The sequence below is a fragment of the Pelodiscus sinensis genome, chromosome 11 (genome assembly GCF_052426305.1).
Source record: "Pelodiscus sinensis isolate ZL-2025 chromosome 11, ASM5242630v1, whole genome shotgun sequence".
Taxonomy (NCBI): Eukaryota; Metazoa; Chordata; order Testudines; family Trionychidae; genus Pelodiscus; species Pelodiscus sinensis.
This window is the reverse complement of record NC_143062.1, coordinates 2518489-2542829: the sequence shown is the minus strand read 5'-3', so window position 1 is coordinate 2542829 and position 24341 is coordinate 2518489. Positions and strand designations below refer to the sequence as shown.

The 24341-nt window shown below is 45.1% G+C and overlaps 1 protein-coding gene across 2 annotated transcripts in view; it reads left to right on the top strand.

Annotated features, from left to right (window-relative positions):
• Window positions 1–2286: 2286 nt before the first annotated feature.
• Window positions 2287–24341, top strand: part of FBLN2 (fibulin 2) — a 184529-nt gene continuing 162474 nt past the window's right edge. Inside the window, exon 1 of one of the 2 annotated variants that reach the window (XM_075939673.2) lies at window positions 2287–2416. In XM_075939673.2, coding sequence (XP_075795788.2) covers window positions 2345–2416 — 72 coding nt within the window. In that variant the 5' untranslated portion in view covers window positions 2287–2344. The remainder of the gene's footprint in view (window positions 2417–24341) is intronic. The other variant, XM_006125827.3, reaches the window with a different exon arrangement.

The window sequence follows — 24341 nt, the reverse complement described above, 5'->3', positions numbered from 1 at the left end:
TTGCGCAAGAAGCCCTCTCTTCCCACGCCGGACTGTAAATTTCCTTGCGCAAGAGCAGGCGGGCAGTGTGGACGCTCTGCGGATTCTTGCGCAAGAAGCCGTGAGTGTAAACATAACCCCATTGTTTACTGAGGCCCTTTTACTTAGGCCTAGATCCTTCAAACTGCTCTGTGCTGCTCCTGTGCCCACACAAAACCCCACTCATTTCAGTGGGTGCAGACGTGCGCTGGTACAGAGCAATGTACAGGACCTGAGCTGGTACTCCTGGTATTTTTTTAATGATGCAGCTGACATTTCAGACATTGTTATCCAATTTAAATTAAAAGCAGATGTGAGAATATTAATGCAACTATTCCCGAGTGCATAAATCGGAGCAGTGAAGCACAGCAATGGTCACTCTTCCCTTAGGTGGGCATGTATGTATTTGTGGTACAACCTGCATATAATTTGCTGCAGCAAACCTCAAGTAGAATTTAACAGACGGTTATTCACTTCCAAAAGAGAGAGAGCTTTGTATGTTCGCTGTAAACTTGCAAGGTCAAGACTGGAACTTTAAAAAAAAATAGTGCTCGGATTGTCTTCATCCCTCTCCTCACTCACGGCCATAATTCACATGTTCCAGGGGTTTCTGTGAGAGGAAACTGGGATGCGAAAGAGGCAAGAAGAAATTCTAATAGCGGATGGCTGGGGAAATGAACCCGAGTCTGCAAGCTGAACACTTGTCCCAATGTCAGATTTAAACTGCTGTTCCATAATTACAGGTCCATTTTTGCTGAGGCGCATTTGACATGTTCACCTCATGCGGGCAAACTATTTCCTGGAAACTTGCTTCACAGATGCTAAATGTTAGGCAGGTGTGTCATGTAATATCAGCGGATGCGCCTGGGAAGGGAAAGGCAGATTGCAGACCACATTAGAACCATTACCTCAGCAGGACTGGCAGTCTGAAAGTTCACAGGATAATTAACTTTGCCTAACATCAAAAAGGTAATTTGACAGATGGAACGCTGCATTTTCTTGCTGTCTAATCATCACTGAGATATTCCTTTTTCCACCCACAAAAAAAGACACATTTACTGCTGGAGTATCCTCATCATGCCAAAATTCACCAGCACTGTATTGCAGATTGACTCATTTTGACAAAAATTCCAAAGCAACCAGCGTTCTCAAGTTAGTCTCTGATATCAGTATTATTTTCCTGCAGGCTGTACACTAGAGCCTGTTGTTCTTGGTTTGACATTTTTGCCAGGATATTGGAAGCTCAAGGAACACAAATCACTATATGTTGTTTATAATTAGTCTCCCTTTGGCAATGCATTAAATAACCAAGAGATGCAAAATTGCTGTAGAATGCACTTATTAGCCAGATAATGGACTAACCTCTGCCCTTTTCCCTCTATTCAACCTTATTTCTTTTCAACAAACTGCATGGGTGTAGCAAATATATTGGGCCCATTACCTGCGGAAAAAGTGGCTTGCTGACAAAGGAAGGGTGGTGCTGTTTTCCTCTCAAATGTCCAAGTATGTAATTTTCATATTGTACTCATTCAGCACAGTGGGAATCCTCTCTTTGTAAGCGGTTTCTTTCGCTCTCCACTGTTCAGAGTTCAACCATTTAGGTCACAGCAAATCTTAGCAAGCACTGAGCTAACACCCATTTCCTAGCAGTCTCTCCTTTCTGCTGGGGTACTTGGAATTGACTTTTTTAAATTGATAAGTTTTGATGCAGGCACGGAGAAGCTTCATCTTTCGATCTGGTCGTTCTCCCATTTAAAATGTTAGACTAGAGATTGGCATTTCAAAGCAGCTGGTCTGGGTATGATAACTTCAAACACAATCTATATGTTTCGCCCCCTCCCCCCCCGCCTCCCCTCGCAAATGCAGAATTCTAACAGATGATCGTTCTGAGTATCTGCTTAAATAGATTTCTTGTTTTCATTGCTTTGCGACTTCTCCCAAAGGTCTAACACTGCAGTCAGCTGCAAACATGCGAGAATGTATTTCATTCTGGGTCCACCCACACATGACAAATGTTCCATGCTGCTCAATGGCTAGTCAACAAGAGTAATGCTAGGGGAGCCTGGGAGTGAGGTAGCTATGTGGATCACAGGCAATAGATATGGCAACACATCTTTACAAAGAGTTTATAGCTCGGAGACATAGAACAGCAGTGGGTACTTGGCGATAGATCGAGACGTCATATCTGCTTTGCAACTAGTGAACCCTTGGTTATGAATTTCTGTCTTGCTGCTGCTTGTACAGGGTCAGAGACTGTTGTAAATCTCTCTCCTCCTAGAAATTTTGTTTGGAAACCTTCCAGCTGCTTAGTGGTGTCGGCCAGATCATGCTTTCGAGGGTGATGCACGGAGAGCCCTCTTCCCCATGCAGGTCTACTCCAGACCACGTGGAAGGGAAGGTCAGTGAATCTATAGCGCTCTCTCCTTTCTGTGGGGCCTGGGGATCTACACGCTTGGTTGGGAGCACAGAGGGAGGAGCGAGGGAGGGCCTGGGGATGCACATGGTTCTTTTAATCCCCAAATCCTGTAGCAATTCAGTTCAAAAGTTGAATACAGACCAAGGTCGTGTTGGTGTTTATGGAGGACCCTTTCTGTACTAGGAAAGGGAGCTCGAGTCGATTTTTCCTGCTCCCTCCTAGGGGAGAGAACACAACAGAAGCAGAACTAACAAGGCATTGGTACTTATTGGGAAGGGAATGGGGGGGGGTTGGGAATTTGTCCAAAGCCCACAACTGAGAGTCTCAATAGAACACATTTGTTGGCACATTTATTCTTAAGGAAATAGTCAAATATCAGCACAAAGGGCTCTTGGGCTTCCAAACCCAGCTTCTTAAAGGTGTATGGCGTGAACCCCACACAAGAGGCTAATGTAGTTGTCTAGTCTGTGCAGAATCACATGATATCTTGCCTACTCAGTTCCCAAATGGACAGTTTCTTTCTGCTTGTTTTGTTTTCCTTTTCAGGCTGTTTCTTTCTTTTTGCTTTATAAAACCCTAGCTGTATTTCCTGTATGATATATAAGAACATAAGAACGTAAGAACGGCCGTACTGGGTCAGACCAAAGGTCCATCTAGCCCAGTATCCTGTCTGCCGACAGTGGCCAGCACCAGGTGCCCCAGAGAGGGTGGACCGAAGACAATGATCAAGCGATTTGTCTCCTGCCATCCCTCTCCAGCCTCTGACAAACAGAGGCCAGGGACACCATTTTATCCCCTGGCTAATAGCCTTTTATGGACCTAACCTCCATGAAATTATCTAGCTTCTCTTTAAACTCTGTTATAGTCCTAGCCTTCACGGCCTCCTCTGGCAAGGAGTTCCACAGGTTGATGCATTTTGGAACTGAAGCAAACCCCTCTAGTGAGCACTGATGCATGCAGGGCTCTGGAGACCCCTGGATCTAGTCAAGGCCAGTGGATCTTGAGATTTTTACCTTGGGCCCTCTTGGATCTTGCACACACTCTCTCTCTCTTCTCCCCTGTTGGATCAGAGAGCAGCAACTATTGCTGACCCTGATTCTTATTCAGGCAAACGTCCTGCTGAGTGAGTGGAAGCACAGTTTGTCTGGCTCAATAGTGTAGTGCTCTCCTAGGACACAGCCAGGACAGTGCTTCAATAACAAATAATATGTTGTGCTGCTATGCTGAAGACTTCATGTGTTTTACAAAAAGGCCTTGCCGAGGGGCTTATCCATTTTATAGTGGGGAAACCAAGGCACATCTCACTAAAGTGATTCCCTCTCCCCCAGGATCCTACAGGAAATCATTGGCAGAGCAGGGAGTAGAACCAGGCCATATGTATTCCTGCATTGTGCGTTAATGACAAGAACAGAAAACTGGCTTAGAAAGGGACAATATCATATTAGGTATGGGCCACTGGATGCAGACTGACACCTGCCTTAGTACTGCCTCCCCCAGAAGGGTCGTGCTCCCCACCCCAAGACACGGGGCTACCATCAGCTCAGCTCTCCCTTTAGTAGCGACCGTGGATATGCTGCTGTATAAAAGGTGCCAGTTACATTTTAACCACCAGTTTTACAGCAATCTAGATGGCATGATCGTTAAAAGCCTGGCAGCCGCTGTTACCTTGTCCATGGCATTGATGCTCCAACCAAGGCTAGTGCTTCTGGAGGAAACTATAGACAACTCTACTGGGGGCTGGGGGGATCTATTGGAGAGAAAGCCTAATCTAGCCCAAACTCCAACTATTAGCTTAGTTTTTACCCACCCCATGGAATAGGATGGGCGCATGTGTCAGTGGATAAAGCATTATTCTTGCTCAGCTCTGCCACTAGCCTACTGGGTGACCCCATACAGGGCATTTCAACTCCCTGCCTCTGTTTTGCTCCAACCTCTTTAGACTCAAAGGCCTTGTCGACACCCAGACACCTTGGAAAAATTAATCTGGATTAACTCTGGGAGTGAATTTAAAATGGATTAAAGTGCAATCAACTCTTGTGTGAGCACTTTCATTTAGAATTAAAGTGGCCTTAATTCAGTTTATTTTATGGGTGACATTTCCCTGTTTATATAAGTCCTAAAGTTTTTGAACAGAGACTGTCCCTGGAGATTACCCAGCACACAGGGGGCATAGTTTTGGCTGGGGTCTCCGGACACTACCATAATATAAACAGATAACAGAATGAGTTATGCTGAAGCAACTGGGTTTGATATCTGGAAATCATGGTCCATGCTCCGTTTAGATATACGTAACATTATTTTAGGTGAGACGACCCTCCCCAGTGGATGGGTCTTTTATACATAATTAAATACAAACACGTTTTCCCGAGAAGCATGGCTCAATCCTGGAAGAGGGTGCTGTGAAACAGCACTCAGGGATGGTAAAGAGGGTCTATTAATCTTCTGAAAAAGCAACCTCTACCACGATATTACAAAGCAGATAAGCAAATTATGCCTAGAAAGCACGAGTCTGACGTTAACTAAAGTATGCATGGTGGAGGTTAATGTCTAAATACCAACAAGGAAATAAACATCAGTGACTTACATCCCATGTGAAATGTGTGAACAGTGACATGATTTGCATGAATTACTGCACATCAAAACATTCCTTTATCAGTGACCGTGCTTGCTGCTGTTCAGTTACAGCAGGGGGCTTGAGCCTGAGCTGCTAGGAACAAGACATCTGTCCCTGCTTGGGAACTAATTGATCAGTGGGAATCTGGCCACTGACTTTGAAAGGGAGCAGGATCACTTAACACTGGCTCCCGTCAACTCTCCATTGTGCTAAATCCTGAACTACTTACTCAGACTTGAGTTAGCTGAACAAGGGCTTGAGGTTTGGACTCAATCTTAGCAAGATGCTATCGCTATGATAAAATCCCCAGTTACATCGCGTGCTTTCTTGGATTTGGCTGCTTTTAATCCTGTTCCAGGCTTTTTTCTGAGCGGCCTCTCTTTGTGTGCCCAAGCAGTTAGTTCTGTAATGGGCTGGCAGCATGTGACATTTAATGATGTATGCAAACCAGGGACTGGTGATAACATAAGCGATGCAGTCACTCCTCAAGGGTTTGCAGCATATCTCTTTGTAGACAGAAAGCAAGCCGAGGCCTGAGGCCGGCACTTCCCCGCTCCTTTCTAAGCTCTGTCCTTTTCACCTAAGATAATTCAAGTCAGAAGAGATCACTTTGCGATGGGGCCTTGATTGTTCCCTCACAACCGGAGCAGTCTGGGCTTTTTTGGTTAAAGTTACACAATCATTTTCATATAATTACTCAAGCCTCCAGGGTATAAAGTGATTACCAAGCAGGGTCAGAAAGTATTTCTTCCACTCCCCCCTCCCCCAGCTTAATATTGCACAATAAGGCGGTTAACTGCCTTCCTCCTCCTTTGGCCTGTGTCAGAGACAGGCATTATTCAGAGATGGAAACTCTTATACTCCGTCTTTTACAGTTGTACAGGCGTTTCCCATTCCTTGGCTCCTGGTTAGACCCCAAGTGAACGGGGCAGGTTTTGAAGAGCCCTGCACCCTGCATGCTGAGTTGATCTGAAAACCCGAGGGATAGTGTCTGCGTGGGCGCGGCTGGGTGCAGCACACAACAGAAAATCTGGCTCTTAGGGGCCACTTTGAAAATCTCAAGATCCATTGGGAAGGAGGGTGCTGAGCAGTTGAAAATTCAATGATAAGGAAACGGTCTGACCTGTCGTCTGAAGGATCTGGGCAGTAGGAGCGTGGCCTTCAGACGGGTGGTCTGATCAGAAGCTTGGAGCAGACACTGCACTGGAGACATTGAGCTCCTGCCAGAGCTTTGTTCTGCCCAGAGTCTGAAATAGCCCAGCCCCTCTTGTGCAGGTTTTTCTATTGCCAGAGCATCTCAAAAGGTATTAACAGCCCTGTGAGGTAGGGACTATTGCCCCTGTTTTACAGATGGTGGGATAAAGCCCAGATCCACACAGCAGCATAGGCTCTGGAGCACTCAGCCTCGCCCACCTAGATAATCACCGGAACAACAGTGAGAGCCGCAAAGTCTGAGTTAGACACCGAGGCTCTCTGGACAATGAATAGGGAGACACAGGTGGCTTAAAATGGGATCCACAAAAGCCAGCTCCCTGGGCTGGGAGCGGCCTAAGCTAGCCACTGGGCGGTGCTGTTGAGAGGAGGGTGTGCTAATTCCCTCAGAAACAGCCTTCTGTCTCTGCACTAGGGATGCTAAAAATTGTGTCTGTATAAACCTGTAACTGCTGAAACATGTAACTGCTCTGTGGGAGGCAGGTGTGGAGAGCCGGCTTAAAAGCTGGCTCCCTATGCATACAAGCTCCTGCCTGTCCGTCTCTCCCCTCCCCCGCCACCTAGGCAGCTCTGGGAGCTGGCACGCATGGAGAGGCAGCTTAAAAGCCGGCTCCCCACAGGTACCAGCTCCTGCCTCCCCCTCTTTGATAAAGAGGCAGCAGGGGGATAGCTCTGGCAGCAGGGAAACAGGGGGACTCCACGCTGCTAAAAATAGCAGGGTAGATGGGGGGAAGCCTTATTTGGGTGTGTAGGCTACATATATAGCCTAGGGTTGTGGTGTGTCTGCATTCTGCTGTCCTTCGCAGAACCTTCCCATCTACACTGCTGTCGGTAAATGTGCTGAGGGATGTGCTGCGTGTGTACCCTATGTGCCACCATAAGGTACCATACCATTAGAGCACATGCCCAGAGGCAGAAGCGTAGGCGTGGAAAGAACTTCTACCATGAAAAGTTCAGAACTATGTAACTTTAAATGTAGAGGCCTATGGAATCTGGTGGGAATTTTCTGTGTCACAGTGGAGACTAAATAGAGTTTTAAGTACCTAAGTACCTCTGTGGACCAGGACCAGAGAGGATTAAATTGATTTGGCCAACGTGACTGACGCAGGAAATGGCTCTGGACTGAGCCAGCCTCTCCTGGCTGCTTTTGTAAAGCTGGTTCCAGCTGGAGCAACGGTGCAGAGAGGGGTGGCTGAGTTATCCTGCTTTTAAAGCCAGCAAAGAAATTTTCAGCAATGTAAGGGCTTTGTTCTTTGCATAAACCATATCTTCGTAGCAGCGTGCGTTTCTCCTAGCAGCCTGCATATATTTTCACTGCCGTATGACAAGTGGAAGATCTGACGTTAAGGTCACATCCATCCAGTGCTGCAGTCATGAGTTGCTGCAAGGAAAGCAAATAACAGCGGAGATCTCGGCAGGCAGCAGTAGAACATTGAGAAAATAAAAACAAAATTGGTCCTGGGTGGAACTGGGATTTAACTAAGCTTCTAACCTCAGCAAACCTGTACTGCCAGGCAGTCCTGCATGGCATTGGGAGCAGGGCTGTGGTGGGATTTTTTAAACCTTTTTCTTCGTTTTCCTTTTAAGCCAGGAAATACGATGCAGATTTTCTCCTCCTCCTCCAGGAGAATGTTATAAAACAGACGAGTTCATTGATTCAATATGTCCAGCTTTTCCCCTGCTTTGGAGAGGAGGGTGCTGCAGGAAGGGGGGGTTCAGGGCCAGGCTGGGGACCCACCTCTTTCCCATTAAAGAGTAAATATTTCCAGGATTCCCCCTTTTCACTCCCCCTCCCCGCTGGTGTAAGGGGGCCACATGCCCTGATCTCTGGCCGGTCTCAGCGGGGCGTCTCGCCCATTGCAGAGGGCTGCAGGCAGGTCCTTGCCCCCCGTGCACGTTTCACCAGCGAAGCCGCCTCCGGGCCGGGTCCTGCCCAGTGATCGATGGGCCATCGCCCCGGGCGCTCGGGTCAGACGAACCCTTCGCGCTGTTGGTCAGTTTGACTGAAACTTTCCGGCCCCTCCCCTCGTGGGCGCCGGGATCGCCCCGCTCCCAGCCGCGGCGCCCGCACCGCAGGGTAAGTGGCTGCGGCCGGCGGGGGCTCCGCAGCGGACCGAGCCAGGGCGCAGCGCTGGGCCCGCTCCCGAGCTGCTCTGCCCGCCCTGCGCACCCCCCGGTAGGTCCTGGGCGCGCTGCTCGGGGCACGTTGCCTTGCCCAGCCCCGCGCCCCCCTTGGCACTGAGAGCCCCGGCAGCAGCCCTGCAGCCCTGCCCCTGGGGAACGTGCCCAGAGCGGAGCCCCCCTGCTCCGGGGCTCGAGCCCTGCAGGCGAGCCTCCCCAGAGCCAGTGCGCCCGGGCGCGGCGACGGGCCAAGCGCTGGGTCCTGGCGACCGGGCGAATCTGCAAATCTTCGCCGGACGCTGCTGCTGGCAAAGTGGAAATGTGTCCGGGCGACTCGCTTGATTGAAACCAACTCCCGACGGGCAGGGGACGCTCCGTGGCTGGCGGGGAGGGGGCGAGGTTTGCAAACCAAATGACACCTAGAACAAGGGGAAATTGGCAAACTCGCTTGCTAGCCTGGCCTGAGCCTAGTGAGCGCTCGGGCGGAGTTTAAAAGGAAATCGGCGCCTCTGTCTGCCTGTAGAAACAAGGAATTAGTCCTGTGGCACCTCCGAGATGCACAATATAGAATATATAGCGTGAGCTTTCCTAGCCAAAAGCCACCTCTTCAGATAAGCTTGAGTGGAGAAAAAAGGGGGACTCTTAGAACTTAGAACACGAAAGGAGAGTGGGAAAATGTACCTGCTAATTGTAGTGGCAGTGCTAATGAGGCTAATTGAGTGGGCTGGAAGTGTCCCATACTTAGCTTCTGAGAGCCAGGGGATTAGTGCGGGCTTCTCAACTTTGCTGTGGACTTTCCTAAGCAGTGGCATGTGACGTGCTCTGCAGATACATTGCACTGTGACTAGGGAGAAACATCCAACTTCTTGCTGAGGGAGATGAGGTGCGTGGCAGATATTTGCTGGGAGGGAAGGGGAATGGGGCCATTCTTTCTACTGAAAAGAATAAGAATCCTCAGTGACTGCTCAGACCTTGACAGCCAGTCTCTTGTTTTTCTCCTATCCACCCACTCCCTCCTCTCCTTTCCTTTTTTCCTCTTTGCAACTCAGAAACTTTGTTGGGCTCTCTCTCTTATGTCTAGAGTTGAGGAATCTGAGAGGTGGGTGGAGGGTATAATTAGACATGCCCATTTGTACCCCCTGCTGCAAGTTCCTTTGATCTTCCTGGCTCTGTGATAGCAATTGGCCTTATTCTAATTCTTCCATTGCAGAAAAAAATGTTGTTGAATCACTCAGTGCCTAGAGAGATGGTACCGTGTATTTGTCAGCATGGTTTCTGAAAGATCAGCAGCATCTAACTTTTCTGTATTATTAAATCCGTATTCTCCTTTTGGAGGGCTCAGATATTCTATATTCCAGAATCAAAATACAGAACTATGTAGCACTTTAAAGACTAACAAGATGGTTTATTAGATGATGAGCTTTCGTGGGCCAGACCCACTTCCTCAGATCAAATACTGGAAGAAAATTGTCACAACCATATATACCAAAGGATACAATTAAAAAAATGAACAAATATGAAAAGGACAAATCACATTTCAGTTAGTCTTTAAAGTGCTACATAGTCCTGTATTTTGTTTCAGCTACACCAGACTAACACAGCTACACCTCTATCTATATTCCAGAATGTCTTTGTAGGTTTCAGGTAGGAGAAATAGTTCAGATATGACTGATTTTGGATCAGCATCAAATCAAGTGTGATTGATATGATATTATAGATATACCAGTACAACCCACAGTGTGGACTTATTATAAGAACATAAGAATGGCCCTATTGGAGCAGATCAATGGTCCACCTAGCTCAGTATCCTGTCTTCTGAAAGTGGCCAATGCCAGGTGCCCCAGAGGGAATGAACAGAACAAATAATCATCAAATGATCCTTCCCCAGTCACCTGTTCCCACTCTACTGGTATAAAGATGCATTATAATGATATAGCTCATTTCTCTTGGGCCTGAGCTTATCAGTTAATCAAAACAACCACATGCATCTGCCCCCCCCCCCCCCCCCAGCCCCGCTGCCTCTATATCAGAGGCAGACAGCACTGGATGCCACGGAGCGGCCTGCTCCCCTCCCCCATCCCAAGCTGCCGCCTCCAATAGAGACTCCCCACAGAGGCAGCGGGAGGGGGGGCAGGTGGGAGCACTGGCTTTGCTGAGTTGCCTCCCCCTCTCTGTGCTGCTGCTTCTATATCAGAGGCAGTGGCATGCAGGGGGTGGGATGCCACAGCAACCTCTGTCTGCGGGGAACTTGGGCCCCCCATGGACAAAGGCTGCTGCCTCCCAAATGCTGCTGTCTCTGATACAGGGGCAGCAGAGTGGGGTGGCCGGATTATTTGATTATTACATCAAATAATGTAACCACTAAGATTTGGTGCAGTTATAAGATTATTAAATTAAATGATATCTACTGTTTCTAGCTTCCACTTGAGATTTCCCGTGTTTATGCATCCTAGTGTCATATGAGCTCTTTTCACCCCGGTATCACATGGGGGGGGAATAGGGTTCATGCTGATTGTCCACCACAACCCCCAAATCGTTTTCTGAGGTGTAAGTATAGTCCATGTGCTTTGGTCTCAGGTGTAGCATTTACATTTAACAATAGTAAAATGAATGTTGTTTGCTTGCACCCAGTTTACAAAGCAATCTAGATTGCTCTGAATCAGGCTAAGTCTGCACTTAGAACCACGGCACCAGTGCTGAGCACCCGTGTACATTAGTGCAGGAATTCGGGGGGGCCGACTCCTGCTGCCGCCCTCTGCCAGACCTCCCCGGTCATCCCTGAGGCTGTGTCCAGTGATGGTGGGAAGGGGCGGGACTTGGGGAACGGGACTCCCAGGCTGGGAGGCGCAATTGCTCCAGCTGGGGGTTGTTCGTAGAGGGGGAGTTTGAGACCCCTGAACTAGCACTTTACAGAGCTGTAACTTGCTGCACACTGGGTGCTTTTTTCACACCTCTGACTGAGAAAGTTACCACACTGTGACTTGCCAGTGTAGACAAGCCCTTAACGACCTGCCCTTCTCATTATTTACCACACTCACTAGTTTTGTATCATGTGCAAACTTTATCAGTGATCATTTTGCATATTCTTCCAAGCTCTTGATATGACTATTTCAATGTCTTAGGGCCAAGACTCCATCTGTGGGGGAACCCGCTGCAAATAGATCTGCTTGGTGCTGTTTCCCTGTTTACTGCTTCATTTTGAGACCAATTAGTTAGCCAGTTTTTAATCATTGCACATACACCACGTTAATTTTATTTTGTTCTATTTTGTTTAAATAATTTAAGTCAAAAGTCTTACAGAAATTTAAGATGCTCTGTCACTTGGAAACTGGGTGTCATTCAGCTCTGGTACCATGATATTTTCCAAGTTTATTTTTGTTTTGCTATACAAATCAATCTTCCCTGGCAAGTGAAAAGGGGTTTCCATCAGATCTGGGAGGTTGTGCTGTGGAACCAGCTTTTCCAGCCAGGATCCATGGATTTCAGCTCCACTGTTTACAGTAGTAGAAGAGAACATTCAGTTCCTAGCTAGTTGACTTCACTTCCCCCTACAGCTTGCCCCACTTTGCCTCTCAGACCACAGATCCCTTTCCAGACTTAAAATTAAATGCATTTTTGCATTTATTTTTGTTTGCGTAGGTGTCTATAGAGTTCTCATCACAGGAGTATCTGCTCCCAGATTTAAAGAAGTGTCTAAGAAATGTACATAGGGGCAAATATAGGTTCCTCTCATTGCCTTTGTCTTGTGCAGGTTGAGTACTTAGGTTGGATATACTTCTTTAGTCAGAGTACTGACAAGCCTGCTTAGGGGCCTTTCCCACTTCCTTGAAAATACATAAATAGTAAGTAGGCAATTGGAGTTCTGTTACCAAGCTCTCCTTCCACTGTGGGCACCATCTTGCTGTTTTTACTCAGGACCCGATCCTGTAGGTCCTACACAGTGAATACTCCAACAGACGTCACATTTTTACTGAACTGTCCTTGATGTTTTATTTTAAGGCTCCTAATTGGACTAGTTTGGGACCAAAGAGCTAATTCAAAGCTCCCATCCATCTCTCTAATTTTTGTTTTCATGTCCATGTCCTCGTCCTCCTCCCCCAAATAAAGCTGTAGCAGGGTGGCCTGCCCTTAAGGGCCCAGAGGCCTGGGGCTAGCCAGCCTTCTTCAGTCAGACCCACCTGTGCCATATTAGCTCCTAGTCTAGGGGGCAGGGCTAATTGGACACAGCCTGAGAATCTCTTGGGCCTCATCAAAAGAGTGGGGGGGGAGGAGAAGAAGAGAATGGAGTCACAGGGAGCATGATCGGGACCCCATGGGAGTGAGCTGGGAGTCCCTGGCCTAGCCCAGATCAGGGAAGGCTGAAAGACGGCCTCCAGGGGCGGAGGCTATGAGCAGGACCCTGGGGAAGCAGCCTAGGAGTCACAGCTCTCGCCAGGAATAGAGACTGGAAGGGAGCTCGGAAGAGGTTGGGAGCTGGGTCCAGAGAAGGGGCTGACGAGGAGCCAGAGTGGGGCAGAAAAGCTGTGTGTGGATGTTAGTGTTGCCCTGGAAATGGTTAGCCCTGGGGGAATTCTGCAGCTCTTGCATTTGGAGCATTCGTAAAATTGCAGAATTTCCCCCAGGACTGAAGGGTTACGTTTTAGTGAATGACTTGGCTGGAGGACAAAGCTATGGCCGGCAACAGCTCCAGCCTGGGTGGGGAAGGCTGCAGGGAACCGCCCTTGGAGGAGGAAATGGAGGCAGGGCGCACCTGCAGTCCTCTTATTCCCTCAGTGGCTGCAAATCTAGCAATTAGCCTCAGCTGATGAGACAAGGAGTTTCCCTGTTAACTCCTTGGTGGCTGGAGTAGCCTAGGGTTTATACACTAAACCGGTGACAATGCGCTGCTGCCTAAAACATGCCCCAGTGTGCCTGCTTTCTCGTTCTTTGTCTTCCTCTGTTGCTGCGTTGGTGGTTCTGAGGTAAAAGTGCACTGTGTGCTTTCTCTGGGCCAGACCCTCTCGTACTGTGTGTCTGTGCAGGAGAAAGGCCTTTCGGCATGAGGAATGCTCACCTCCTTGGTGCGGCCTCGGATCCGGGCTACATTCTTCCCAAGGGAATAAGCAAGTTTCACTCCCTTCAGTCAGGGGATAGCCCCAGTTTGTGGCGAATGTTGAGACCCATTGGGCCTGTGCGTCCACACAGTTGTACTTTGTCCCATGTAAACCAAGATCTTCTGGCAGGCGGTGCACTAAAAGGAGCCATGCTGCCCTTAGTCGAAACTCCCCTAAGCGAGGTGGTACAGTCATAGAAGTGGGTTTTGATGTGGTCTGGTGAGTGTCCCAATGTAACATCCGCAGAGGCGGCAAGAGAGCATCCTGCGGAAAGGGCCAGTCACTCCCTCTCTTGTTCTGGATGTGCCCTCCAATCAAGTATGGCTGCTTCCCCACAGAGCGCCATAGAGATGTGTCTGTGAGATTCCCAAAAGGCAGCCAGCATGCTGCATGGCTGACATTTTCCCCACAGTTCTGAGTTTACTAGAGCCCTACTCCTTTCACTGGCTGCGTCTAGACTGGCATGATTTTCCACAAATGCTTTTAACGGAAAAGTTTTCCGTTAAAAGCATTTGCGGAAAAGAGCATCTAGATTGGCACGGACGCTTTTCCGCAAAATCTAGACGCGCTTTTCTGCAAAAAAGCCCTGATCGCCATTTTCGCGATTTGGGTTTTTTTGCGCAAAACAAATCTGAGCTGTCTAGACTGGCCCTTTTGCGCAAAAGCTTTGCGTAAAAGGACTTTGCTCGAACGGGAGCAGCATAGTATTTCCGCAAGAAGCACTGATTTCAGACAATAGGAAGCGGCCAGTGTAGACAGCTGGCAAGTTTTCCCGCAAAAGCAGCTGCTTTTGCAGAAAAACTTGCCAGTCTAGACACAGCCACTGTGTGTAGTCAGATCCATTCCCAGAGGGCTGTCTCCCATACCTTATATGCATACGACAAGACCAGAAAAGATCCTGAGTCTCTTTAATCCAACTCTTATCTCATCTTACATGCCCCCGCAATCCGTGTGATTAGATGAAGGCCTTGATATAATGATAAGGTCCCATGAGTTTCCTTTTGTGTTGGTACCATCTTTCCCTAGTTCTCTTGCCCTTGCGGAAGCTTGGATTTCCTGTTGGCTATGGGGCACAATGTTAAGCTATTTCTTTTTGGTTGGCTTATGAGCCCAACAATGAGTTAAGAGCTGGTCTGCCAGGGAGTGAATTGTTTGATCCCGATTACACCATTGTGTTCTCTCTATAAGAAAGTGAGCTGTTTAAACAAACAAACATGGTGATGTCCTGCCAAGAGAAGGGCGAGATGGTTTTTTTGGAGGGCAGGTGAAGGTCTGCATCTTCTCCCGCTGCGGTCGGTGAAGTTCTATTAGTTTTTGGACTTGTGTGTTACAAGCCCTCCATTACTATTCACCAAAATCAAGCTGTGCTAATTTAACTTCATCTTCCATGCTGCTTTAAGAATTGTATACGTTGTCTGACTGACTTACTAATGAACTCTCTATGTGGATTGCTTCCAAAATCAGACAGGAGTTTAAATATTGCCCTTGACCCGTGTATGCAACTCCCATTGACTTCACAGTCCAGATGCGATCTCCAGGCTTTCCAAGTAGAGGCAATGTATGGAAGTGTGTTTTTGACTGAGATATGACATTTGTGGGTGCACTACAGACGACGGCTTTCACCAGCATGGTCACAGTTTACGAATGGGTGGTGCAGGCAGTGACAGCCGTGCTGTCTCAATCTGTGCCAAGAATACAGCATCCCAGGGATGTGGACTGAAACGTAAGCTTGAGCAGCATTTCCATTACTGACGGTAGAACAATTGAATAGCAGACTATGGGCCTGCTTATTTTGTTGTTAACACAAAGCATATTTCTCTCCTGAACAGCTTTCAAAGGGTAAATGGGTAGAAGGACACTAAGGCTACGTCTACACTGCACAGTTATTTTGGAATAAGCTATTCTGGAATAGTTATTCCAAAATAGCTTATTTCGAAATAGCACGTCTACACTGCAGGGAAACCACAAAATGAGTCCGAGGCAGGCTTCCCTAATGTAGACATGTTAACTTGATTTAAAGTCCCAGGAGGAATAACTTAGAATGGCCCTGGTGAGGGGCTATTTTGAAATAGCAGAAAGGAAGTGTCTACACACGCCTTATTTCGAAATAGCTATTTTGGAATAGGTGTATTCTTCATATCATGAGGTTTACAGTAGTCGGAATCAGCTGTCCGTTATTTTGAATTTATTTCCAAATAACTTTGCTTCATAGACACACACACAAATGTTCCAAAAGTCGTAGATTGAAAAACTTTTAAGGTGTTCTCCTGCTCTGCAAAGCTACTAGGTAAAAATTGCACCTTTTGGTGTAATTATACCTTTTGACCTGCTCCCCCTGCATACTCAGTCTGCTTTAGGTCACTAACGTGACATTTTTATTGCTCTTTTACTTGTGTTAGTCCTTTGGAGCAAAGTAACTCAGAATAAGCTGGATACATAATAAGCTTATCCCTGCTTGTACTGCAACAGAAATATTTAGTAAGGCCTAACTGGTTAATTGTTGCATTTGGAGCCATAATAAATTTGCAGAATTCCCCCAGGACTGATTCAAGGAAACAGTTGCATTGGTGTCAGCCAGGGCCTAATTTGACACAGAACTTGTATACCAGTGTGTGAGAAGGAAAAAAACGCTGCTTGACTCTTAGGCTTTGTCTGCACTGGAGAACTAAAGCCTTTATGGAGTTGTTTGTCCTGGACTTGAACCAATGTAAGCTCAGATGTTTCAGTGCATCCATGCTCACCAAGCTGGATTGATTTAAGATAGCACCAGTTTGGATTCAGTGTATCTAAATAATTTCAGCTACCTTTCCCAGGGTCCAAGCTGAGTTCTTCATGGTGCATTTTGAGAAATGCAGGTGCCACCCAGCTGATTAACTGAACACCCTCAGCTGCCAGCATGTATTTCCACTGGTGGTGCATATCCACACGTGCCTCAGTACATAGAACAAAATTTATTCTGCACATGGATGGAAAAAATTAGTTGGAACATCGGTGGGCAATGATGTGAATTGAAGAGGTGGAGAAGCCCACCAAGTTGTCCAGTTTATTTGGAATACCCGGTAGTAATAAACCAATTCAGACTGAACTGATTAGTGTTTAACCAGTTATGAAACCCACTGAACAGTAGTCCTGGCAGTTAGAAAAAAAATCTTTTTGTTTTCATTTTTTTGGACTGAGTATCTTCAATATGGAAATTAACAAGACCCAATGAGTTTGGAACTTTCACTGCGTTATTACGCAGTATCTTTTTGAGAAAAGAAGCACACTTTAAATATGTGTCATGGCCTGGAAAAGATGCATTCCTTGTGCACATCCTGATTTAATAAATTAAAGATTATTTGGCTTTGTTTAGAAAGGAATTGAGTATTTTAAATAATTAAGAAGCTTGCCTGCTTACAGGGATATTTCAAATGGCAAGCATTTGTTTATCTAGTTGTTTGTTTTAAGGTTTGCTTTTACTGTATCATTAACTGTAATGGACTCATTCTAGCTGATTTGCATGCAGGCATAACACCACTGAATTCTGCATGCAAAGGGAATGCCAGATCTTAGTTTAGGCACAAAACTCTCCATTAATTTATTTAACTTTATTATTTCAAAATTTCCTTTGCAATAATGGCTTTGCTGGAATGGAAAGCTACTTGTGCTGATTATACTGTGTAGCATCACATTCTGCCTTGGTTTTTATACCCACTGCAATGCCTTTAATTAGGGTTTGCACAGGGAGTTTGCCAGCACAGATAACTGCTTACTAAGGAAGTTGCTAATCCAAGATCCAAATCACACTCTGTATTGATGAGAATTGCACCAATAACTGAGTCAGATTCAGTGACTATAAAAAAGGCAACAAGATCTGGCCTTAGGTGGCTCTTGGTTATTCATTGCCCTGAATAATTGTGTCCTGAGAATTTTTTTAAAATCAGTTTGAACATGCAGTTTATTTAGATGAGACTCCACTCAACTTATTCTCTCCCTTTGTTTAAAAAAACCCCTTTGTAATCAACATGATGTACCAGCCCAAAACCTTAGCAGAAGTAGAAAATTAGGGATAATATGAGTCACATTATAAGCAATGCTGGAAACTTGGAAGGGAAATCACTTGCAATAGCAATGGGTTTTCCTATGCAAATAGCTTTGGGGACTACCTCTCAATCATGCATTGATAAGGAAATGTCAATGGATTCATTCAGTAATAGGAATTGCAGTATGTTATAACATGCTGCAATTTGCATTAAACGTGGGAGGCAAAGTGTAAATACATTTTGCTTTCTGGCATGCTCTTGGATTACTGACATGACGTCCTGCTTTGATGTTGTAAGAATTTGCCCTGAAGAAAAAACATATTTCAATTTTTTTTGGTAAAATATCAAGATTAATAGCAGGAGTACTTCACAAGAGAGAGAAATTTCCTTTTGGGATTCTACATTCATTTCAGTTTATTTAGGACTAGAAGATTTACCCAACATTGCTCGGGTCCTTAACTTAAATAAGTTTTGTTTTTCTTCATTTAAATCATTGCTCTGGAGTGGGGCTAGGGATGAGGGGTTCAGGATGCAGTCTGCCCCGGGGTGAGAGGATAACTCCAGCCCTCTCTTGCTGCAGCAGCTTTTATACCCTCTCTGTGGTTGCTGCAGTTGCAGTGGGCACAGCTGGGGGATGGGTTCATATCCCCTAACTGGGGGACAGACAAACACACAAACAAACAGACACACTGACAAACTCTCTGAAATATACAGTAGATAGCTATCCCTTTCTCCCCATTGCTGCTCCCTTGTGGTCATTCTATAGTATAACTGTCCCTCCTACCAGACCCCTCCCTTTCCATTTTATGAGAAACAGTCCAATTCCAGGCACATCCCACTGTCCCAGCACAACAAACCCTGACCTTGCTTTTAAGTTATGATAAGAGGAAGCTGCATGCCAAATTTGGTGGTCCTAACTCTTACTGTTTAGGAGGAGTTCTTGAACAAATGGACTCGTTTACAAATGGGAAGACAGACACACATTTTAAAAATATATAGTCAGAAGATCATTTTGATTTCTTCCTCCTAGAACAGCATGACAGAGAATGAGCTGAAATCTGTATTCTATTCAATAGGGAACTTGAGTCTCAAATATATAAGATGTGTTAAGGGACATGAGATATTATTTTACAACTTCCCTTTTGGGCTGTCAGTTGTTTGTTTTGAGATTTAGGAATAAAGTAATACTATGAAATGCAACACAACTGTATACAAATACAAATCCTTAGTCAGGTTACCAATAACAGCTTAGATAATTAAAAAGAATATATTTTAAGTCTTCTTTACTCTTCATTCTGGTTTGTACAGATCTTTCAACTTGGACAACAAATATAATCAAGTTAGTTTCACTTTTGTTTATAATTTCTGGTTACTTTGCTTATTTCTTAGATTACATAGCAGTCCCAGCCTCTGGGAACATGTTTTCTGAGTAATGTCTACTACACTTGGTTCTTTGACTATAATTGGGGTTGTTAGGTACTACTACAATCATCATCAACTTAGGTTCTGAAGCACTAAAATAATAATGCAGTGATTAAGTTGCTGGGAAATATTTTTTCATTACAAGAAAATAGTCTCTACTGACATTTTAAAATAACAGATTTTCAGTGGCTGTTTTTTGTCTTTTAGTTCTGTCAAAACTTGTTGGCCTAAATCAAATTTGCTATCAATAGCACCCTCATGATAGTATGCTATTGGACTCTCGTCCTACGATTGATAGGCTGAAAGTGGGCTGTCGTGCTTCAATAGGGATGAAATTTTGGTTAATGGAGTTCTGAGTGAATGCAGCTATTTACCCTATTTTATCACTAGCAGATTTACCCTGCATTGTTCGGGTCCTTAATTAATTTTTTTTGGGTGGGGGGAATAAAAGGAACATGTAAATGCTTTATTGAAATGATTGTATTTTTTTCAAAAAATAGTGTTATTTTTATGAAGTTAATTTTAGTAATTTTTTAAAAAATGGGCATTTTATTCATCCCTGTTAATCAGGGAAGGGCAGGTCTTGGCCTGCGAACTGGATATGGTTCTCCAGGGTTAGTCCCTGGTGGGCCAGTGTCACTATGATTACCTGCACCTCCACAGGTATGGGCGAGGGCAGTTCCAGTTGGTTGCAGATTGACATTCCCAGACAAAGGGAACCGCGGGAAATGGTGTGTCGGTCCACGCTGCTCCTCATAGCTCCCATTAGCTGGGAATGGCAATCCGCGGCCAATGGGAGCTGCAATCACCTGTACGTGCAGAGGCGCAGGGTAAATATAGTGGTAGCGGCCTGCCAGGGGCTAACTCTAGTGAATCGCTACCATTTTATTACACAACTCTGCTATAAACTCTTATTCTCTGTTTTAACATAAAAGGGCTGTAGTCAATTTGGTTTCCAATAACGTTGACTTCAAGTTTTCAAACCTTAAGCATTGATTTAGCTGTGCCAAAACAGAGCATGACTCCCAATATTTCCGTTTTATCTCTTTTCTGTGAGGTTTATTGAGAAGCAATCCTATTCCAGATTCGTCCTATGTTTCTGGCTCATCTTTGTTCAGTCTCTTTCAACATTCACTCAGTTATGTCAGTTTTGAGCCCTGTACTTTTGTGATTTGGTGATTCTGTCTCTTTTCTATTTGGTTTTATGAGAAGCAATCCCATTCCAAACCATCTGTTTTCTTGGCACAACCAAGCCCTTACCTTGCTTTAAGTTATGATAAGAGGAAGCTGTATACAAATTTGATGGTCTTCCCTCTTACCATTGAGACGTTTTTGAGCAGACAGACAGACGGACTCTCTCAAATATATAGTAGATTTGCAGGATTGGAGTCTGGTCTTTTAGGTGTGCAGTGGATTTTTGGTTTTTGTTGTCCCATCTCCCCCCTCCCCATCTGCCACCCAGGCCTCTCTGCTCTAGTACCTGATCATTAAATTATAGACACATCCATTAAAGGAAACTGAGTTTTTGAAAAATGGTTTCTCCAACTGGAATCCTGTTTTGTCCTGTTTTTATTGTCTGGCATTTTATTTTGCAGGAGTGAATGTAGTCAGTATAAAACTACTTTTCCTATTAACATGGATATTATAGCTGTGAGAAAAGTTGCATTGCTGGCAACACAGGACTGGAAAATCAAAAGATGAATGTTTGTCTTGAACATTTTGTGGTTTCTCCTAAAATTCTTTGTTTTCTCCCTAAAACAAAGGCTGTGCTTTGTTTTTCGTTAGACTATTATGAAATTCTGCTGGGTCATTGCTGACTGCTGATTCTGTGCTGAAAATGGCATGACTACTCTGGAAAAATGGCCCTTTTACCAGGCAAAGAAAGAACATTGCAGATTGTTCCATGGTGGAGTTGTACCTCTTTTGGCCATAAAATAGCATCTGCTGGAAGAACTGTGCACTCCAAGGCAAAATGTCAGTTATTTTGAAATGTTGTGAAAACTGATATTTTCACACAGCCCTCACTTGGAGGATGTTACCGGGCTGACTGTTCTTCAGCTATACTTCCACTGAAGCAATGTTTGGAAAAGCCACTTTCCATTTTCCCTTTTTAAAATGGAATTTCTTAGTATTAAATACTGACTTCAGGTCCACTCTGTCGCACATTTTACTGTGGTATATTTGGAGTAAGATGTAAAATGGATTTATTTGTTTCATTAAAGATCCAATGAGTCTTTCCTTAAAGATTTGTATATTTGCATCATATCTGGAGAGAGGCCCCAGCCCAATTGTACCAGGCACTGCGCAAACGTCTAAAACAAAAAGACGGTTCTTGTCCCAGAGAGCTTACAGCTTACGCATAAGATGAGACAACAAGTGAATACAGCAAACACAGGGGGAGAACAAGATAACAATGAGGCAGTTCAGGTCAGTGTGATAAGCAGTGGACGCTGGAGTGTTGTCGAGCCGTTGGGTCTAATGCAGGCATCACAGCAGAGGTGGGATTTGAAGGAGGACTGTCCTGTGGCCGAGTGGCTTTTTATTGAGAACTCTTCTTAGGCATTAAGGATGGCCCAGGATGGAGCATTGAAGGGGCTTGTTGGGGAAATCAGACAAATAGGCAAAGAAGACTGGCATCATTGGCAGACTGGAGGGCAGAAGTCAGAGGCTCCATTGTGTAGTAGAAGATGGGCAGGCCATGAAGGGTCTCCTAGCAGTTTGTATGATGGTATGTTAACTTCAGTATGATGGGGCACTCTACAGCTCAGGTTATTGGTTACCGAATAGGGATCCTTCTCTAGCACAGTGCAGTGGCTAATAGTAATTCTCATGCGATGGCTGCTTGGCAATTTGAGGCATGTACTGTTGGCTTCAGTTAAATTCTTAAGAGGCAATCACGATTCCTTTGTCTTTTCTGGTCTCTTCTAAGCAAGTCGGAGGCAGGCTGGTAGAGAAGCAAGTTGCTTTCCCCTATAGATTACAAGCAGCCTCCTGTTTTTAGAGACATCTATTTGTAATTATTCCTAAACACTAAAATCCCTGTGTCTGCTCCCCTTTTTCCTTGCTTGGTAGACTGTAATCATTATGACTGAGCAAGATAAGAATTCCTGAATGGTAATATAACTCTTAAATCCATAAGAACATAAAAACGGCCGTACTGGGTCAGACCAAAGGTCCATCTAGCCCAGCATCCTGTCTACCGACAGTGGCCAGCACCAGGTGCCCCAGAGAGGGTGGACCGAAGACAATGACCAAGCGATTTGTCTCCCACCATCCCTCTCCAGCCTCCGACAGACAGAGGCCAAGGACACCATTTTATCCCCTGGCTAATAGGCTTTTATGGACCTAACCTCCATGAAATTATCTAGCTTCTCTTTAAACTCTATTATAGTCCTAACCTTCACAGCCTCCTCTGGCAAGGAGTTCCACAGGTTGACTACACGCTGTGTGAAGAAGAACTTTCTTTTATTAGTTTTAAACCTGCTACCCATTAATTTCATTTGGTGTCCTCTAGTTCTTCTATTTAGGGAACTAATAAATAACTTTTCTTTATCAGCCCTCTCCACACCACTCATGATTTTATAGACCTCTATCATATCCCCCCTCAGTCTCCTCTTTTCTAAACTGAAAAGTCCCAGTCGCTTTAACCTCTCCTCATATGGGACCCGTTCCAAACCCCTAATCATTTTAGTTGCCCTTTTCTGAACCCTTTCCAAGGCCAAAATATCTTTTTTGAGGTGAGGAGACCACATCTGTACCCAGTATTCAAGATGTGGGCGTACCATAGTTTTATACAGGGGCAGTAAGATATTCTGGGTCTTATTTTCTATCCCTTTCTTAATAATTCCCAACATCCTATTTGCCTTTTTGACCGCCGCTGCACACTGTGTGGAAGTTTTCAGAGAACTGTCCACGATAACTCCAAGATCCCTTTCCTGATTTGTTGTAGCCAAATTCGCCCCCATCATACTGTACGTATAGTTGGGGTTATTTTTCCCGATGTGCATTACTTTACACTTATCCACATTAAATTTCATTTGCCATTTTGTTGCCCAAAATCCACTACAAAGGGGTTCTACAATTTTTAAAAAATAAATTGTTCTGGTTAATCTCATGCTCAGGCAACTTCTGGACAGCAAAAGCTAACTGACTAACTAACTAACTAACTAACTAACTAACTAACTAACTAACTAACTAACTAACTAACTAACTAACTAACTAACGGCTCTCCAGTCAAACAATCTAGGGCGTTCACTTTGGAACAAATGGCTTTCTCCTAGTAGGCTGTATAGTTGTATAAGGAGCTGGGCAGAAGGGAAGTGGGTTTATATGTTACGTATGTGAAGCTTCAAATTATCTTATAAAAAGCAGGTGTTGCCTGCAAGGTCCATTAAAAGTGAATGACAAAAAAATTAAAAGAAAGCAAAATCCTGCATCATAACTGCTTTGCTTTGCACTATTCTGGCTGTGAGTGATTGTTCACAGAGTGTTTCTGTTTCCTGTTTGTTCTGTCGCCTGGATGAGGTCTCAGATTCTCCTTCCGCCAGGATCCCTGGCTGCTGCTCTCCTTTAATCTTCTGTTGCAACTCTTCCGTGGAGAGCGTTTCACAGATGATATAGTTTCCCTCTCTTCACATCTCACTGTCTTTGCCTGGGAAGCAAATGGAAGCCTCCACCCCTACGCGCATGAATTATTGCCAGATAGGTTTATATCCTCTTTGTCTGTGAAATGTACTTGAAACTGTATGAGCATTTGGGGAGTGGCAGGGTAAAATGGATATTGACAGTGAATGACTTTACATGCTGTTTTCTTGCAAGAGGCTGGCTGGAGACACAAGATAATCACTTTCTAGTTTTTTCTCTTTTCAAAATATCTGGGTTATATACTCAAACACACAACAGCATCAAATCAGCCCTTTTCATAAAATTATATGGGGTTTAGGTGTGTGCTGATTCTAACTATACGTTATTGGTGGGATTAGATGGCAAGGGTGATGAGTTATTTTAGAAAATCAGTTTCATTGATCTTCAGCGCCTGCTCTGTGTCCTGGGGTAATGCAAAGCAGCCATCCATCCAGTTTATCTGACCAGTTCAGTTGGTGAAGGATTCCTTTTCCTTGCTGGTGTGGCATGAAACACAGCGGTGAATGTGGTCCCGGATTTTTTACATAAAGAGACATTAAAAAAGGAATGACATGTGCCAATGTAGGCAAGGCCTAAATCAGTTCTTATGACTGAATCCTCCTACTCAATGACAAAGTGGTGAGCAAACGGATGCAAATGGAGTTTCCTGGAGAAACTGAAGAGGGTAAAGTTACTGCAGAGGGTAAAGTCACTTTGCCTCCAGTGTACTTGTTGGTGGACACCAGGGGATAAACACAAAGTGATTTGCAACATATGTCATTTTCTGTGAGTGTCCAGCC